Below are 14,649 nucleotides of genomic sequence, written 5' to 3' on the forward strand. Positions count from 1 at the left end.
CATTTAGTGCTGATATTGTTTTGTGATTTACCCTGGGTTACATAATTTCAAAGAAAGAAAAATGTATTCACACCAAAGAAAAATATCAAACACATGCTGAATGATAGGATTAGACAGGGCTCTAGCTTCTTAATGTGATAAGTCCATTTTATTTCAGATTTACAGAAGAGCTTGTTGTGCTCTTATATGAAAATAGTTGTAGTCAGACCTCAGACCGATGTGATCCAGACTAAAACAAAAAGATGGTGTTCTGTAGCCTACATCATTGTGCATCATCTCTCATGAGAACTGCAATGAAAAACACTGAATTAATAACAAGTGCATGATCAAATAGGAAATACTGTTCCAAACAGTTTTGGAAACACACTGATTTAAATGAGGAAATTAGTCATTGTCAGCAGAAAACATCAAAATAATCTCAGAATCCATGCATTATGCATGACCTGTAATTTATTTTTTGGCAAAACGCAACTATTAATTGTTGAGTTAACAGATGAGGAAGATTAAAATCCTAAACTGAAATGTAATGAGTGATAATCTTTATTAATTATAAGGTAGGAAAAAATAAAAGTAAATGGTTCTGCAGAGCTTTATACCTGATTATTGTTTTAATTTAATGTATTTTGGTCACAAGAAAATCAAATCTGAAACATGATAAACCCCACAGTGACTTCATTGTTGAAAGCAATTGGTAGAATGTAGCGCCTTAGGCTACAGAAGAAATTTTATCCGTGCAATAATGGTAGTAATAACTGTATATTACATTTGGATCCTTTGGTAAAGCTTAAGTCATGGTCTACCAATAGAGCCCTGAAGCATTGTGTCCATCTACAAAATGGCCCCTGTTCGCTGAAGTCTCTAAATTCTCTTTATGCTTGCGTGAATCTTGTTACTTCAGTGAGATTTTAGTACATTTCAGTTTGTGCATTTTCTGTGGCTTGATATCTGAATGCTTTAAATGGGGAGTACGACGTGCATGTACTGTATCTTATTAATAAAGATGTGAGTAAAACCATGTCTATTGAAAAATAGTCTCAGAAAGACTTCTCTCCATGCCTGAAGCCTGGACTGCAAAAACTCCCAGACATCAGAATGTTAAAAAAAAATATCATGAACAGCCAGCAGATTTTCATTAGCTTTATGCAGATGCATATCTGCATGATTTCCTTGCAGTTTTCTTTTAAGAAATGGTAATTTAAATCACGAGCAGTTTTCCTATTGTATGTGCTACGTATGTTGACGCATATACTGGACAAATGTCATACAATGCATTTAATTTAACAAAGAGGTCTGGGAAATTATGATGTGTATAAGAATGTGTGCCTTTTTAAAATAATTTATGTGTCAGTGATTTATTTTAGATATGATATTACTAAAATATAATATCACTGGAAAAAGTAAATAAGTAAGAGTAAGAGTAAGTAAGTACTCTTACTGGAAAAAGTAAGTAAGGGGAAAAGCAGTATAGAATATAACATCTAAAATATAAAATATAAAATGTGTTTGAAACATTTTTTCTGAACCATCACTGCAACAAGCATGTCTGTTGAGTTTGTCTTTTCATATTGCATAGGCAATTTAGTAGGTTTGTTCACTAAGAAGATTTTTCATTATGTCTCTAGTATTCTAGTATTCAGAAAGTAATTATTAACTATTTGTTAGTATAGCATAAATGTTGCACCAAATGTTCAGAACCCACAATTTAAATATGTTCTCTACAGTATATCTTGGATATATTCATTTCCTTTGACTTTATTTTTTGCTTTTTTTTCTATGTGAATTATTTAGCATTAAGATCTACCTTGAAAGTAATGTGCTTCTAGTCTAGTCTTTTCTTTTTCTTTCTAAACAACTTAAATTGTTTACCTTGATTCCAAATGGGACCTGTTTGTACTGAAAGCAATTTACAACTAACCATCCTCATTAGTGTAATGAATCATTACTTCAACTTATAGACATTAAGCTGCATATTTATTCTCCATTTTAAATTAAACTGAAAAGTGTTGGATACTGAATAAAAAAACATAGATTGATGTGGCTCTTAACTCTCTTTTTGCACTTCCAAGCAGAATTGGGCATCCTGCCTTTGAGACTGAAGTCTGAGAATGTTATTGGCTTATATTCTTGGCTGAGTTCCTCCTTTGCTTGCAAATTAATGATTTATTAATACACCTTATTAGGAAATGTCAATCTCCCTAAGTACTGAGAATGAAGATAGAATTGGGGTCATTCTCAACCTGTCTATCAATCTGAATGACTATCCTCTAAACTTGTTGGAGACTGACAGTGCTTTGTTTAAAGAAACTGCTTAAGAGCACAAGTTGTGATAGTACAGTAATCTATTCTATAATCTAAGATTTTAATGTTTGCCCTTCAAGTCCCTAATCCTTCAATACATTTGCAACATAAGTGTTTTCAAGGAGGCTTAAAAAATCTTTTTATTCTACATTTGCAGTTAGTGAGTGAAATCTCTTGCTGATGCAGAAACAGTTGACATAAATAATCTGAACGGTGCTTAGGTTAAAAGTGACCATCTGCACTTTGTATTAAAGTAATTATTATTATTTTTTAGCAATGCAGGGAAGGGAAGACTATAAGGTTAAAAAACTGGTCCCATTTATGTTAGCTCTAGCATTTAAGTGTATTCTACAAGTTCTTGTGACTCCAAAATCAGCCTTTCTTCTCAAAAGCATGGCTCTTTTTGAAGAAGGTGGAGTGCCTTGGTAAACCAGACAATAATGATCTAGTGCAGGTCTGACAAGAGCTCCCTGTAGCTTGCAGGAGACCCTGGAAATGAGCAGTTGTTTCTGGTGCCCGTCAAAGGGCTGTTCTTTTGACATGCACCCCCACACGTTATCAGGATGCAGTACATTGAGAGCAATTAATACACAGACTCATGAGGCTGGAATTTATGCTGCAGTACCTGTACAAGTACTTTTAATTTATGCTGCATGTCAATGCTTGGTTTGGAATATGATTAGGAATTTTTTGTTAACCACAAAATATTGTGGAAAAAAATACTGGTCTTCTAAATCTAAGTTGGGCATTGTCATTTGCTTATTTTGACCACTTAAACTATCCATAAATTAGGGCTTAACAATTTTAAAACACGTTCTTCACCTTTAAACCAATAACACTGAAAATGAAAGTATTTGTTAACCACCCATCTTCCTTTTTTACTATATAATTGTGTTTAAAAGGTCAGTGTTTTGTCGTGGTATCCTGAATGCAGGAAAAGTACAAATGTTGCAGATTAGCAAGCCTATGCAAATGGATGTTCATAAACCACTTAGAGAACATACTGCATGCATATGAAACATCACCAAGCACAAAACAGGAGGCAAACATAGCTGTACCTAATAACATGGCCTGTGCACACCATAGTACAGGCCTTTATGCAGATGTTCACACAGAAAGATCATTTTAATAGGGGCCATGTGACTGTTTAGAAAGGAATGCAAAATTCTGGTACAGTATGTTTGCCTTTTGTAATATGACTTGGCTCTGTATACAGTAAATGAAAGATTCACATCCCTAGTTAATTCAAATCAAGGCACAAACAGCAGGTATTATTCATAGGGAAAAAGATGTTCACATTCAGCACCCGATTCGTAAATGTTACATATTACATTGGTATATTTCTTCTTTAACATCAGGAAATAACAAGAACTGTTTAAGTTTTTAAAACCTAGCTCAATTGTTAAGCTGTGCAACTAGAGGATTCCAGTGCTTTAAGAGTGAGTTTTAGTTTAACAGAAAAATGTTAGCTGCAGGACATTCTTTGATTGCATGCAGTATTCTGAATGAAAGGGGATAATGACTTCTCTCTGAGGCCTGTCAGAAAATCGTAGGTGAACAATAATTGAAAAGGATTAGAGAAGACTCAAGGTATTTTAAGGCATCATTACAAGCTTATTCACATTATAAGACCTTATTTTCAGGAGCAGAAACAAAGCCAAATTGCCCTTGAGTTTTTATTGATGAATTTACTGTTGTATTTTCTACTTTGGCAAAAGAAAATATATACATTCTATCATTCCAAAGCTGCAAAAATTGATCCTGTTTCTTATGATGCTAGTCCCCATCTCAAAACACCTAACTACTGTACATTCTTGCCCACTCCCTTGAAATATGTCAATATTCCAGCGACCACATGCGATATCTTAAAGTGCTTCTCCTTAACATAAAATAATGATTTTATTCCTTTTCAGTACAGGCATTTCTTTATTTATGTGCTCCGAATTTGGCACAGCTCAAAAATATGTACACTTTCTTTATTTAGGATAAATAAGTTCTCACCTTAACACTCTTGGCCACAGTCAGCAACAGACAAGTTGAGGGAGTGTTCGAGACAATATACGCTGTGAGATAAAACAAAGTACTGTTGCAGTCTGTAAAAAAAATAAAAACTAAATTAAATGCAAAGAATTTATTAATGAAACATTGCTACAGTAAATCATTTTAAAAAATAATGGAGGACAATCAGAAAAGTCTAAGCATGTAATAAATTCATCCATCAGTTCTAAACCAATACAGGGTTGCAGGTGACTCATGATTTGTGACACCATTGACTACCCATGAATAACAAGTCTTCCCTTCACATTTTCTATGAAACAGTTAAACATTAACACAAATTTAGTTTAGAAATGACTTATAGTACAGCTACACAACTTACATGAGCGAATATATGTAGTTGTTTTTCTGGCTGGGAGTAAACTGTGGAACGTTATCCCACCAATTTCCATGTGCTCTCCTGGAGAATTAGTTTTGTGATTTACTCGTTTTCTAATTACACATCATTTTTCAGGAACATACTATATATACTGTACGGTACCATGCAAATTGAAAACGATTGTCCCCTATATTACTATATAAATTATTATATTATTCCTTTGTCCCAAACATCAAATCATTTGAAATACACAAGTTTACTAAATACTAATCTATCCTAAGAGATAATTGCCTTTGAAATATAACATTTTACATTAATTTATTTTTAATTTAGCCAGAATGTCCTTGGTAACACTTTAGTAAGATTTCCCCTAGTAAAACATGTGTCACGTTCTTTTTTCTAACCTTGAAGGGTTGTTCTAAATATACCAGCTGTTAATCTGAGTCAGGATTATGGGTAATGGAGATTCTGTCTCTAACTGCAATGAGGCTCGGCGCACTATACACAGAATTGTTTTCACATCAATGTCATCTTGAATACTGAACTGAAGAAAACAAACGGATATTAGTTAGAGCTGGATACATGATCTGTTAAAGGAAGGTTTTTTGCTATATACACGTCTTGTTTTCCTCTTTAGGAAACCTATTAGGCAAAGCTCAGTCAGAGCCTATGCAAACTCTAGACAAACACCATCTCTTTGGGAAGTTGATTTTTTCAGGTACAACACATGTGACAGGATTACATTATCATTGTGCTGTTCAAAAATAGATATATGTCAAGATGGGGAGACAAAACACAACCATGTACATTTTCATTGTTAGTTTCACTGCCTCGATATGCTTAATATACACTATTAAATATGTAATAATGCATCTTATACCTCTCACTTTCAGATATGCCATATTAAGACATGGCACGCATGTGAAAATTGCCATTTTCCAATATGTGGTAGCAGAAATCATGAATCATTGTATTCCTGAAATAAGAAGCTCTCAAAGAAGATGGCACTGTTGTTATTTTATTATCCTGCAAGGTGGCATTAAGGACTTCCTGTTTATCTCTAGGGGTTGGAGAACAATATAACTTAATCTATTAATGTACGTATTTCACTTACTATGATGAATCCACTTTCACATTCAAGAAACGCCTGGTGATTTTACTTCTATTATCACCATAATCCACTGACTCACTTATTCAATCTCTCTTTTAAAACTGTTGAAATCTCAATAGACTGCAAGCCCATATTTAATTTGCCTCTTTTGAAAGTGGTTGATAAGTCAGACCCGAACTGTTGTAGACCCATATACAGTTCATTTTTTCTTTCCAAGATGGAAATGAAAAATTAATCAACGCTTAACCAAAACTGCAGTCCAAAAGATCCTGAGCATGAATGTGTTAACAGCAGCCTTAAATATTTTTATCTTTGTTATAATAGCTCTCAACTAAAATCACATTTGTACGGCTACGGTACAGTTATAGATTTATCTAAGGCTTTTGATGCTGTGGAACACTAGGATCTTCTCAAAAGGCTGCATAATATTGATTTGAATTCCCTCACATGGTTTCAGAATTACATACAAAACCATATGCAATGTGTAAAAATGGACAGATTTGTTTCAGATCTTTTCCAGTTATTAAAGGAGTCCACCATGGTTCTGTGAAGTGGCCTACACTTTTCCCCATCAATATTATCAAAGTAGCACAGACAACTGGTAACTTGCATATCCACCTCTGTACTGAGAACACCATTTTATTCTCAGATGGTGAATTGCACACTTCAACTGTGATCTGCATTTTCTGAAAAACTGTGATAAAACTAAATTCTGTCTGTAATAATAAAAATAATAATAATAACAGCCTTTCATTACAAATGATTCCAGAATTCCTTATACACAGGAGGGAAAAGCATTTTATTTACATTTTATTTTATTTTTATTTAAGTGTTGCACGTGTAGGTTGCAGTGCTGGTTGCAGCGCGGTGACGTCACCGCCCTCCCTACATACAGTATAACAGGGACCTCAGCCGCCTGGGCTGGGGGTGGTCTCCTTTAGCTCCGCCGGCCGGTTCTCTGTTGCGTGACACGGAGACCTGAGTTTGCGCCCAGGTAGTGAGGGACGAACCGGCAGGGCGGAGTGGCGAGGGGACAAGCCCGCGCGGAACCAGACGGTCACACACCAACCTGGTCAATGTGCACCAGCAGTCCATAGCAAATAGTTGGCAAAGAACTGAGAAATTGCTTCACCAACTGAATCAAGGATGGCGCCTTAGGTAGACAGGATTCCAAAACCCCTGGAAGAAGTTTGGACATAAAACAGTGAATAGCAACCCGACTCTATCTTGGGATCTTTATTGAACAAGTAGTCAGTACTTCAGTTTAATAACAGGTCCGGAAGTCACAGAGTCACTGCTCACCCTACTGGGGTACTAGTTTGAAAACTGCAGTTCATAGGGAAAGGGTGCTACCAACTGGGCCACCAACACTGCTTGCTGTAACAACCTGGTTTTCTTTTGAGGTCTCCTATTTCAGTACAAACCAAGCCCAGCTTTGCTTAGCTTCTGACAACTGACAAGATCAGTCAGAATCTGATTAGGTGGATAGCTCTGCTGCTGCCACTACAAGCAATAAAGTTGAAAGTGTTTTTGTCTTTATAAACTCATATTAATAAATTACAAGCTAATATCAGTCTAGTTCTGGGTTTCCTTATCACTACAAATCACGTTTCATCTACTCCTCTAGGTGTACACACTCTTTAATTGGCAAAACACCTAAATTTATTGTAGTTCTCTGTACTGTCCGATGATTTAAGATGCTTTTATCAAGTAGAGCAGCTGAGTGCATCATTTTAATTTGCCTCTGACATTGCGAGGAACAATTTGCAGAATGAGCTGAAACTATCCAAATGTGTATCAAAGGGCGTTTTCAGTCGTAGGACTAAATGTTTAATGCTTGACACTGGCACTTGTTAACACTAACGTACCGTTATGTTATTTATATTGATTTTTCTTTTCTTTCACTGCTTTTTTGGTTCAATAATGATGTAAGGCACTTGTTCAGGTTGTCATTGCCAATGTGAGTTGATTTTCAACTGGCTTATATGGTTAAATAAAGGATGATAGTGATTCAGTAACAAATCTGTTGAGAGGTTTGTTTTTAATTTAAAGTGTCAGAAATCTGTTCTCATTGAATTGTTTTCTTTAAATAGTTTTCTTCCTGTTTTTGTTTCTCCTACAGGAGAAACCTTACCAGTATTTTGAGAAGATGTAAAAAAAACTGAAAGTAGGCCACTCTTTTAGCAGAAATAGTTAATTACTGTTTTTCGGTTGCTGCAGAGACTGAGAAACTTTCATTTTGAAGTTTCAAAGCCTCTTTCTTACTAAAATGTATACTGTCAATAATATATTGTAACAGCCCTGCCAAGCAAATATGTTCAGATGTCACCGTCCGTGCCTGACATTGGATGTATTTAAAACCTTGTCTTCTGCTACAGCTAAGTTAAAAACAGCTTCACAGCAGAAATCTAAATAACAGGCAATGAACAGAATCATTCCATTGTTCAATTACCTTTAAATGAATCTGTGTTTCCATTATGACCCACTTTGTTAGTAATGCCTAGCGATATAATGAAGTACAACTGCTTTTACTATTTTCATGTGGCTTATTGCATCCATTAGCTGATGTTCAGTTTCTCACACTGGACCACTTTTTTCTCAGTCCAGTCCCCACAATTACATGGAGAAAGCTGAATGGCAACATCCCTAAAAAAGCACGGCTGCGGAAATCACAGGCTGTTCTGGAGATTCCCAACATTCAGCTGGAGGATTCTGGGACCTATGAATGCAAAGCTGAGAACTCCAGAGGAGGGAATGCTTTCCGGGGTCAGCTCCAGGTGTACAGTAAGTGTATATACAGTACACTGCTATTTTTAAAAAAGGAAATCCATTACCTGAGTTACTTTTTATTTAGTTATTTCAAGGCATTGCACGGTATTGCACGGCGGTGCAGTGGCACTGTGGCTACAGATCTCCGCCTGTGGCTGGAAGGTTGCAGGTTCATATCTTGTGGCCGGCAGAGGAATCCTACTCCGTTGGGCCCCTAAACAAGGCCCTTAACCCCAACTGCTCCAGGGGTGCCAAATAAATGGCTGAACCTGCGCTCTAACCCCAAGCTTCTCTCTCCCTGTCTGTGTGTCTCATGGAGAGCAAGTTGGAGTTTGCGAAAAGACACATTCCTAATACAAGACATTGTATACAATATGGCCAATAAAGTGATCTTATCTTAAATACAGTAAATTGTAAACCATTTACTTTACTTTTTTTGTTAAATCAATTGTAATTGTACTAGTAATATGCAATCAGTTGCTTTCACCTTGCTTGTGAATTAAACAGTAAGTACACAAGATCCCATCTTGATATGTTTTAGTGACAATAATTAGTTGAACTCGGTTGAAGTGAGAAGAGTGGGGCTCAAGCTTGATGAATTTCACCCCATCTAATCAAAAAGTTGTAAAGACAGAAGTGGTAACACAAAATAAGACACCACTGGTTTTCTCTCTATAATTCTTCAGAAATCTTAGGGGGTGATTAAAGTTTCTGCCCCCTGATTAAACTGGAAATTGTGACTGTGAACAGTCATGTATATGTTTCAATATCTATTTTACCTATGGGTAGAAGTACTAAACTACCTGACAACCTATAAAACTTTTTTTTTTGTTCTTTTCATTTCCCTGTATTTTTCCTGACCCCCGTCTCACTGTCACCTTTGGTGAGGATGTGTTTCTGACATTACAGGATAGCCATCCTGTATCCACGGCTCAGCTGTTGTCCAGTCTAAAAGATTGTGCCAACTCTCAGGATGAAGTGTGTATTTTCCTGTCACACTCAACAGAATATTGCTTTCCTTTTAAGACAAATGTTGTGATTCCTTGTTTTTATTGAGAACTTTTTCCAGAAAAACAGAAGCTCTGAGAGTTTCAGGGATCATCAAAAGGGATGATCTATTCTTAGAACTTTATGAAGAGAGATCCCAGTAACTTAATAAATATTGTCTATTCCATGCAATCAGAGGGTATATCAATACCACAAAACAGTATGTCAATCCTGCCTTATTTCAGATGTATTTTGTTAACTGAGGCTGTGTACTGTCATCCCTCTTTATATCAACTCTCATACTGTATATCATCAGTTTTCTGTCTTGAACAGATTTGAATCTGTCCCTCTTAGTTCTGCCATCTTTATAATGCAACCTCTTCTGATCACTGCCTATTGTCTTAATTTATCTTATTGTTGTATGTTGTGTTTCTGCCAATATTAGCAACTGAGACCTCTTTTCTCTAATTGATGGATGAATGTGATTAGACATCTTATATATGACAACGCATTGTTAAATCATATGGAACCACAAGCTGAGGGAGTAGCAAAAACAGAAAAAATTCAGGTGGAGTAAAAAAAATGTCAGCAGTGGGTTCACAGTTCCCTGTCAGGAATACAGGGTGTGTGGTTTATATTGCTGAGTTCTAATCCAACCACCCTTTTTATAGTGCATGCAAATCTTGTGGCTTTTCACTGATTGCATGCTGCCTTTAGTATAATGATTTCATTTTATAGTTTTCTTGTAGTTTGATTACTATTATGAAGACCCTTTTCATAATGAGGGTTCACAGACCAGAGTGACCTATATAAATTGGATTCTACACAGGGCTCTCTATACATATATTTATTTTGTTTTATAATACTGACAGACTGAAACCTGATTTAGATCATATACCTACAGCAGACTTTTATTCCAAGGCCTTTCACACTAATTATTTAACTAGTTCACTCGTGCCTTAGGATATTATGTTTTGATATCAGGCGGACAGAGGTTTTTATCACAGGCAAGGGCAATAATTAAAATGGATTCAGCTTTTGCTGAAGGTTACGTCAATCATCCTTCTCTCTGTAAGAGCAGACTGGATGAACTGGGGACAAAAGTGGAAAAAAGCTAAATTATTAGATATGATTTGAAAATTGTTCATTACTGCCATCCCACGTACAATAATTTTAACAGGTATCCACTGTCAGAGCTGAATTCTTACTTTTAATCAATGTAGCAACATTGCTTGTCCAGAGTTTTGGTTATATGACAAGATGTTTTGTGTCCACTTGTCTAGATAAAAAAAAAGTTTCCAACATAAATAACTAAACTGCATTTATTTAGAAAATAAAAAGATACCTGGATTACTATCGTCATTTCAAGCTGTAATGGATTTCCATTATCATCCCCAAAGAGGTTCTGAAGTGAACTACTGTAATAAAATTTTTGTTCCATCATGTAATGTTCTGCTATTACCGTCAGAGGTGACCTCTGTGGAATGGAAATGTCAATGGAATACAAGCTTTACACCTGCTTTTGAGTACCAGCCTGTCAGTCTTGTTAAGTATGGGATTGCACATTCATGCCAATATCTGCCTGTTGCATGAAGCAGATAAGTCACAGATACACATTTTCATAATAATATCAAAATTCTAAATATTTAGAATCACCTCATTAGCACTTATGTGGTATAAACAGCTAGTGATATTACTTTAAACCTTGCATCATATTTATTTGTAAATCTAATCCAAATTAAGGAATATTTATTCACTCATTTTTCAGCTAGATTTAAAATGGAAGCTTGCATTTCCATTTCCATTGCACTGCTAAGCTTCGGCAGTGTGAATCTCCTCAGAGGTAACCTCATTACAAGGTGCATATTGTCTTGAAAAATGCACAGGTACTGTTCGGCTAACAAAATGCTGAACCACATATTGCCAAAGTTGATGTAAAATGACAATGCAAACCAAGACTAAATGAATTTTCTGCTGTACGCTATATTGTGGAAGAACGCAGTAGTGTGTTTTGTGTTTGATATTTTGAAATTGCGCTTAAATCGCGAATGCCTGTTTAAAAATCCAAGGTCCCAGTCAGGTAAGCAGAGTCTGCGACCTTAGCTGATAAAGGACTTTTATTGGATTTCTTTGCTAGCTTATCCCCAGTGGATCCGGATGATTAATGACACCCAGCTGGACAGTGGAGAGCAGCTCCAGTGGGAGTGCAAGGCCACAGGAAAGCCACGACCCACTTACCGCTGGCTACACAATGGAACTCCTTTGTCTATACAGGTAAATTCAGTTTCCATTACAGTGCTCATCAGCTCTATTGCACATTACAGACTTGTCAAACACCAAGGGAGAAATAGCAATAATTACTGGCACTTTGTATCTTATTAGTTAAATCACTACTAGGACAACTTAACTGGATCCTGCTAGGAGTAGTGTTGTGTAAACATACATGCGGAGACACAGGAAAACAAGTTAGTACAGTACATTATTTCTGTCATGCTTAATAATTCCTGAATAACTATGGATCAGGCAAAGGGTATACATATACAGTATGTGGACCAGAAGAGAACCACATGAAAATACTTCTGAACTGAGTTAAAAATAAAAATCTAATTTTGCGAATGGTGTTGAAATTTTAACGAATGACGAGACGTGTTTTCATTTTGTTACAGAGCAGAATGGAGATGGTTAATGGAGAGCTGATTATTCGGAATGTCAACCAGTCTGATGCTGGGATGTACCAGTGCATTGCAGAGAACAAATATGGAGCCATTTACTCTAGTGCAGAGCTGAAAATTCTAGGTATTTTTCTAATATTCGCTTTTGAAACGAAAAGGCATATATGTTAATTTTCTAACCATTGTCTCTCCAAACGTTGTAAAAGAGAAAGCATCTGATTCAAAAAGAAATAATATACAACATTGACTAACATATTTTTTTTAATCAATGGCTCATCTTTTTTTTTCTGATCATGGAAACTCGTATTTCAAGACCATTGTGAGCATTGATCCTCTCCTAAACTTGAATTTAGTCCTAATGATAAGTTTTCAAAACACAGAGGACAGAATGTAAAGGAAGAATAAATAGGGCTGCTATCTCAGTTGTTTTGTGAGGCTATATTTGTGACTAGTATTTGTTCTTAGTGTTCTTGCATATTGTAAGTGACTCTCTTGAATTCTCCTAGATTACCTTCATTCCAAGTGGTAAGAGTCTCAGATAAAGTCAAGTCATTGGATACATCGCAAACTAATTGATTCGCATTTATTATTGTCGATCAGGTTTAAGGGATTGACCATCCAGTTTTGCATGTTTTTCAGACACTACTTGTTATCCAATTCTGTACCTAACTCAAATTGCTCATGCTATTAAAGCAGTGCACCTAGCCTGTTTAGAATAAAGCATTGCTGATACAACAGACCATTTAGACTTCATGTTTTTTATGTTGCTAGGTGTTGTTGAACGAGTCATCAGCTGTTTGTTTCATGCATATAAAAAAGGAGTCACTCACCCCTGTGTGCCGTGTGTGGCTGAAAGCAAAGGAGGATAAAAGAATTCAGAGACAGCTGAGCAAAACCGTGGGTCTGCTGATTTTCTGATCCATCATTCGTCTTGTAACCAAAGTGCCACTGTGTATTGCTAATAGAATTAAAGAATAAGACTTTTAATGAGATGTCTCCTTGCATAGGGCATCATAGACTAGAGGGGAATTCTGAGTTTTGGTTATAGATCCATGAGAAGGACAAATGAAGAGGCAGGGGGTGTGCTTTAGGGTAAAGAACTGAAGCATGAAAACTAAGGGGAAAGAAAGGAAACAGTGCAGGAGATTAGTAAAAACAGCTACTGTATATGTATATGATTCCTGTGGCTCCACATCTGATGAGCAAAGCACGCTCTTAAGCAAGCGTAAAAGATTGTGCCATAAACATCGCTTCCAGTAATACACAAGCCTACGGATTTACTCTGTTCGTTTCTCTCCTTGTCATTTTAATTTTTCTGACAGATATCTTAGTCAATACAGTCGTCTCTGTCCTTGAAAATTTTTGTTTGCGGGGGGGTTATAAACTCCTTTTATTGTTAATAAGATTTTTAACAGTCTGAAATGTAAACAATATCTACACTCATTGTACTGGTAAGTAGCAAATACATCATAATTATTTTAATGCTTGATTTTTATTAGATTTTCAGGAGGGGTGAAAGGTACATATTATTTTTTCAATAAGACTAAAACAATCAACAGCTTGGCAAATGTTTTTACCTTTATTAATTCAGCATCATTAAAATCATCCAAATTAAAAAAAGAATACTGTAAATCACTTGATTGGGTTTTTGCCAAATTAACTTAAACTACAGATTTTACATATGTCACTTTAGGACTTTACATCAGTGTAGCTTCCACACACATCTGTGACAGGTGTTAGCCACACAAGATAAGAAAGATTTAATTGCATTTTTTCCTCTCCTAAAAATACACATACATAAATACGCATACAATTGCACTTTACTGAGATACTGTAAAAAAAACAGTTCCAAAGATTAAACGTACCATACCAAGCATACCATTATTATGGTCCCGCAACCAAAATTAGTGTGTGTTCTTTTGCTATGTACATTTTAAATACATTTATAAAGTGGAGTTCCAGTTTTGTCTACCAAAAAGGATAGAATTTTACTAAGTTTCATCCACATTAAGATAAATGATTGTTTTCAATGTTATCCCTACCACAGAGTGAATGACCATTCTTAGTTCTTTTAAAACTTTGACCTCTGCAACGACTAAAATATGCAGAAGATTTAATGTAATGCCAAGTCACATGGTTATTTCAAGATGGAGACATGAATGGAATTTGCTGGAGGCTTAGCCACAACTTCTGGCCTCTCTGTCACTGTAGCCATACAGAACATGACAACAGACCTTCAGAGGTGAAGGATTTGAGTCTCCAGTAATTTAGCCCTCTGAGCTGACTACTGATGTCTATATTACAATAGCATTTTCTACTGCACCGCAGCTTATTTGAAAACACAAATCAGCAGAAAAAGTTGAATTTGATCATATTCACATTACACATTGATCCTTTTATAACTCACACTTGATTGCATTACAGTACTCCTTCAAAGA

General features: G+C 35.9%; 1 protein-coding gene across 5 annotated transcripts in view; it reads left to right on the top strand.

The window, feature by feature from the left end:
• cntn5 (contactin 5) overlaps positions 1-14,649 on the top strand; it is a 199,297-nt gene that overhangs the window by 146,347 nt on the left and 38,301 nt on the right. For all 5 annotated transcript variants that reach the window (XM_088639030.1, XM_088639027.1, XM_088639029.1 and 2 more), the window contains 3 exons: positions 8,386-8,567; positions 11,677-11,813; positions 12,206-12,335. In XM_088639030.1, coding sequence (XP_088495156.1) covers positions 8,386-8,567; positions 11,677-11,813; positions 12,206-12,335 — 449 coding nt within the window. The remainder of the gene's footprint in view (positions 1-8,385; positions 8,568-11,676; positions 11,814-12,205; positions 12,336-14,649) is intronic.

The sequence above is a fragment of the Lepisosteus platostomus genome, chromosome 7 (assembly GCF_059453375.1).
Source record: "Lepisosteus platostomus isolate fLepPlt1 chromosome 7, fLepPlt1.hap1, whole genome shotgun sequence".
NCBI classification, from domain to species: Eukaryota; Metazoa; Chordata; class Actinopteri; order Semionotiformes; family Lepisosteidae; genus Lepisosteus; species Lepisosteus platostomus.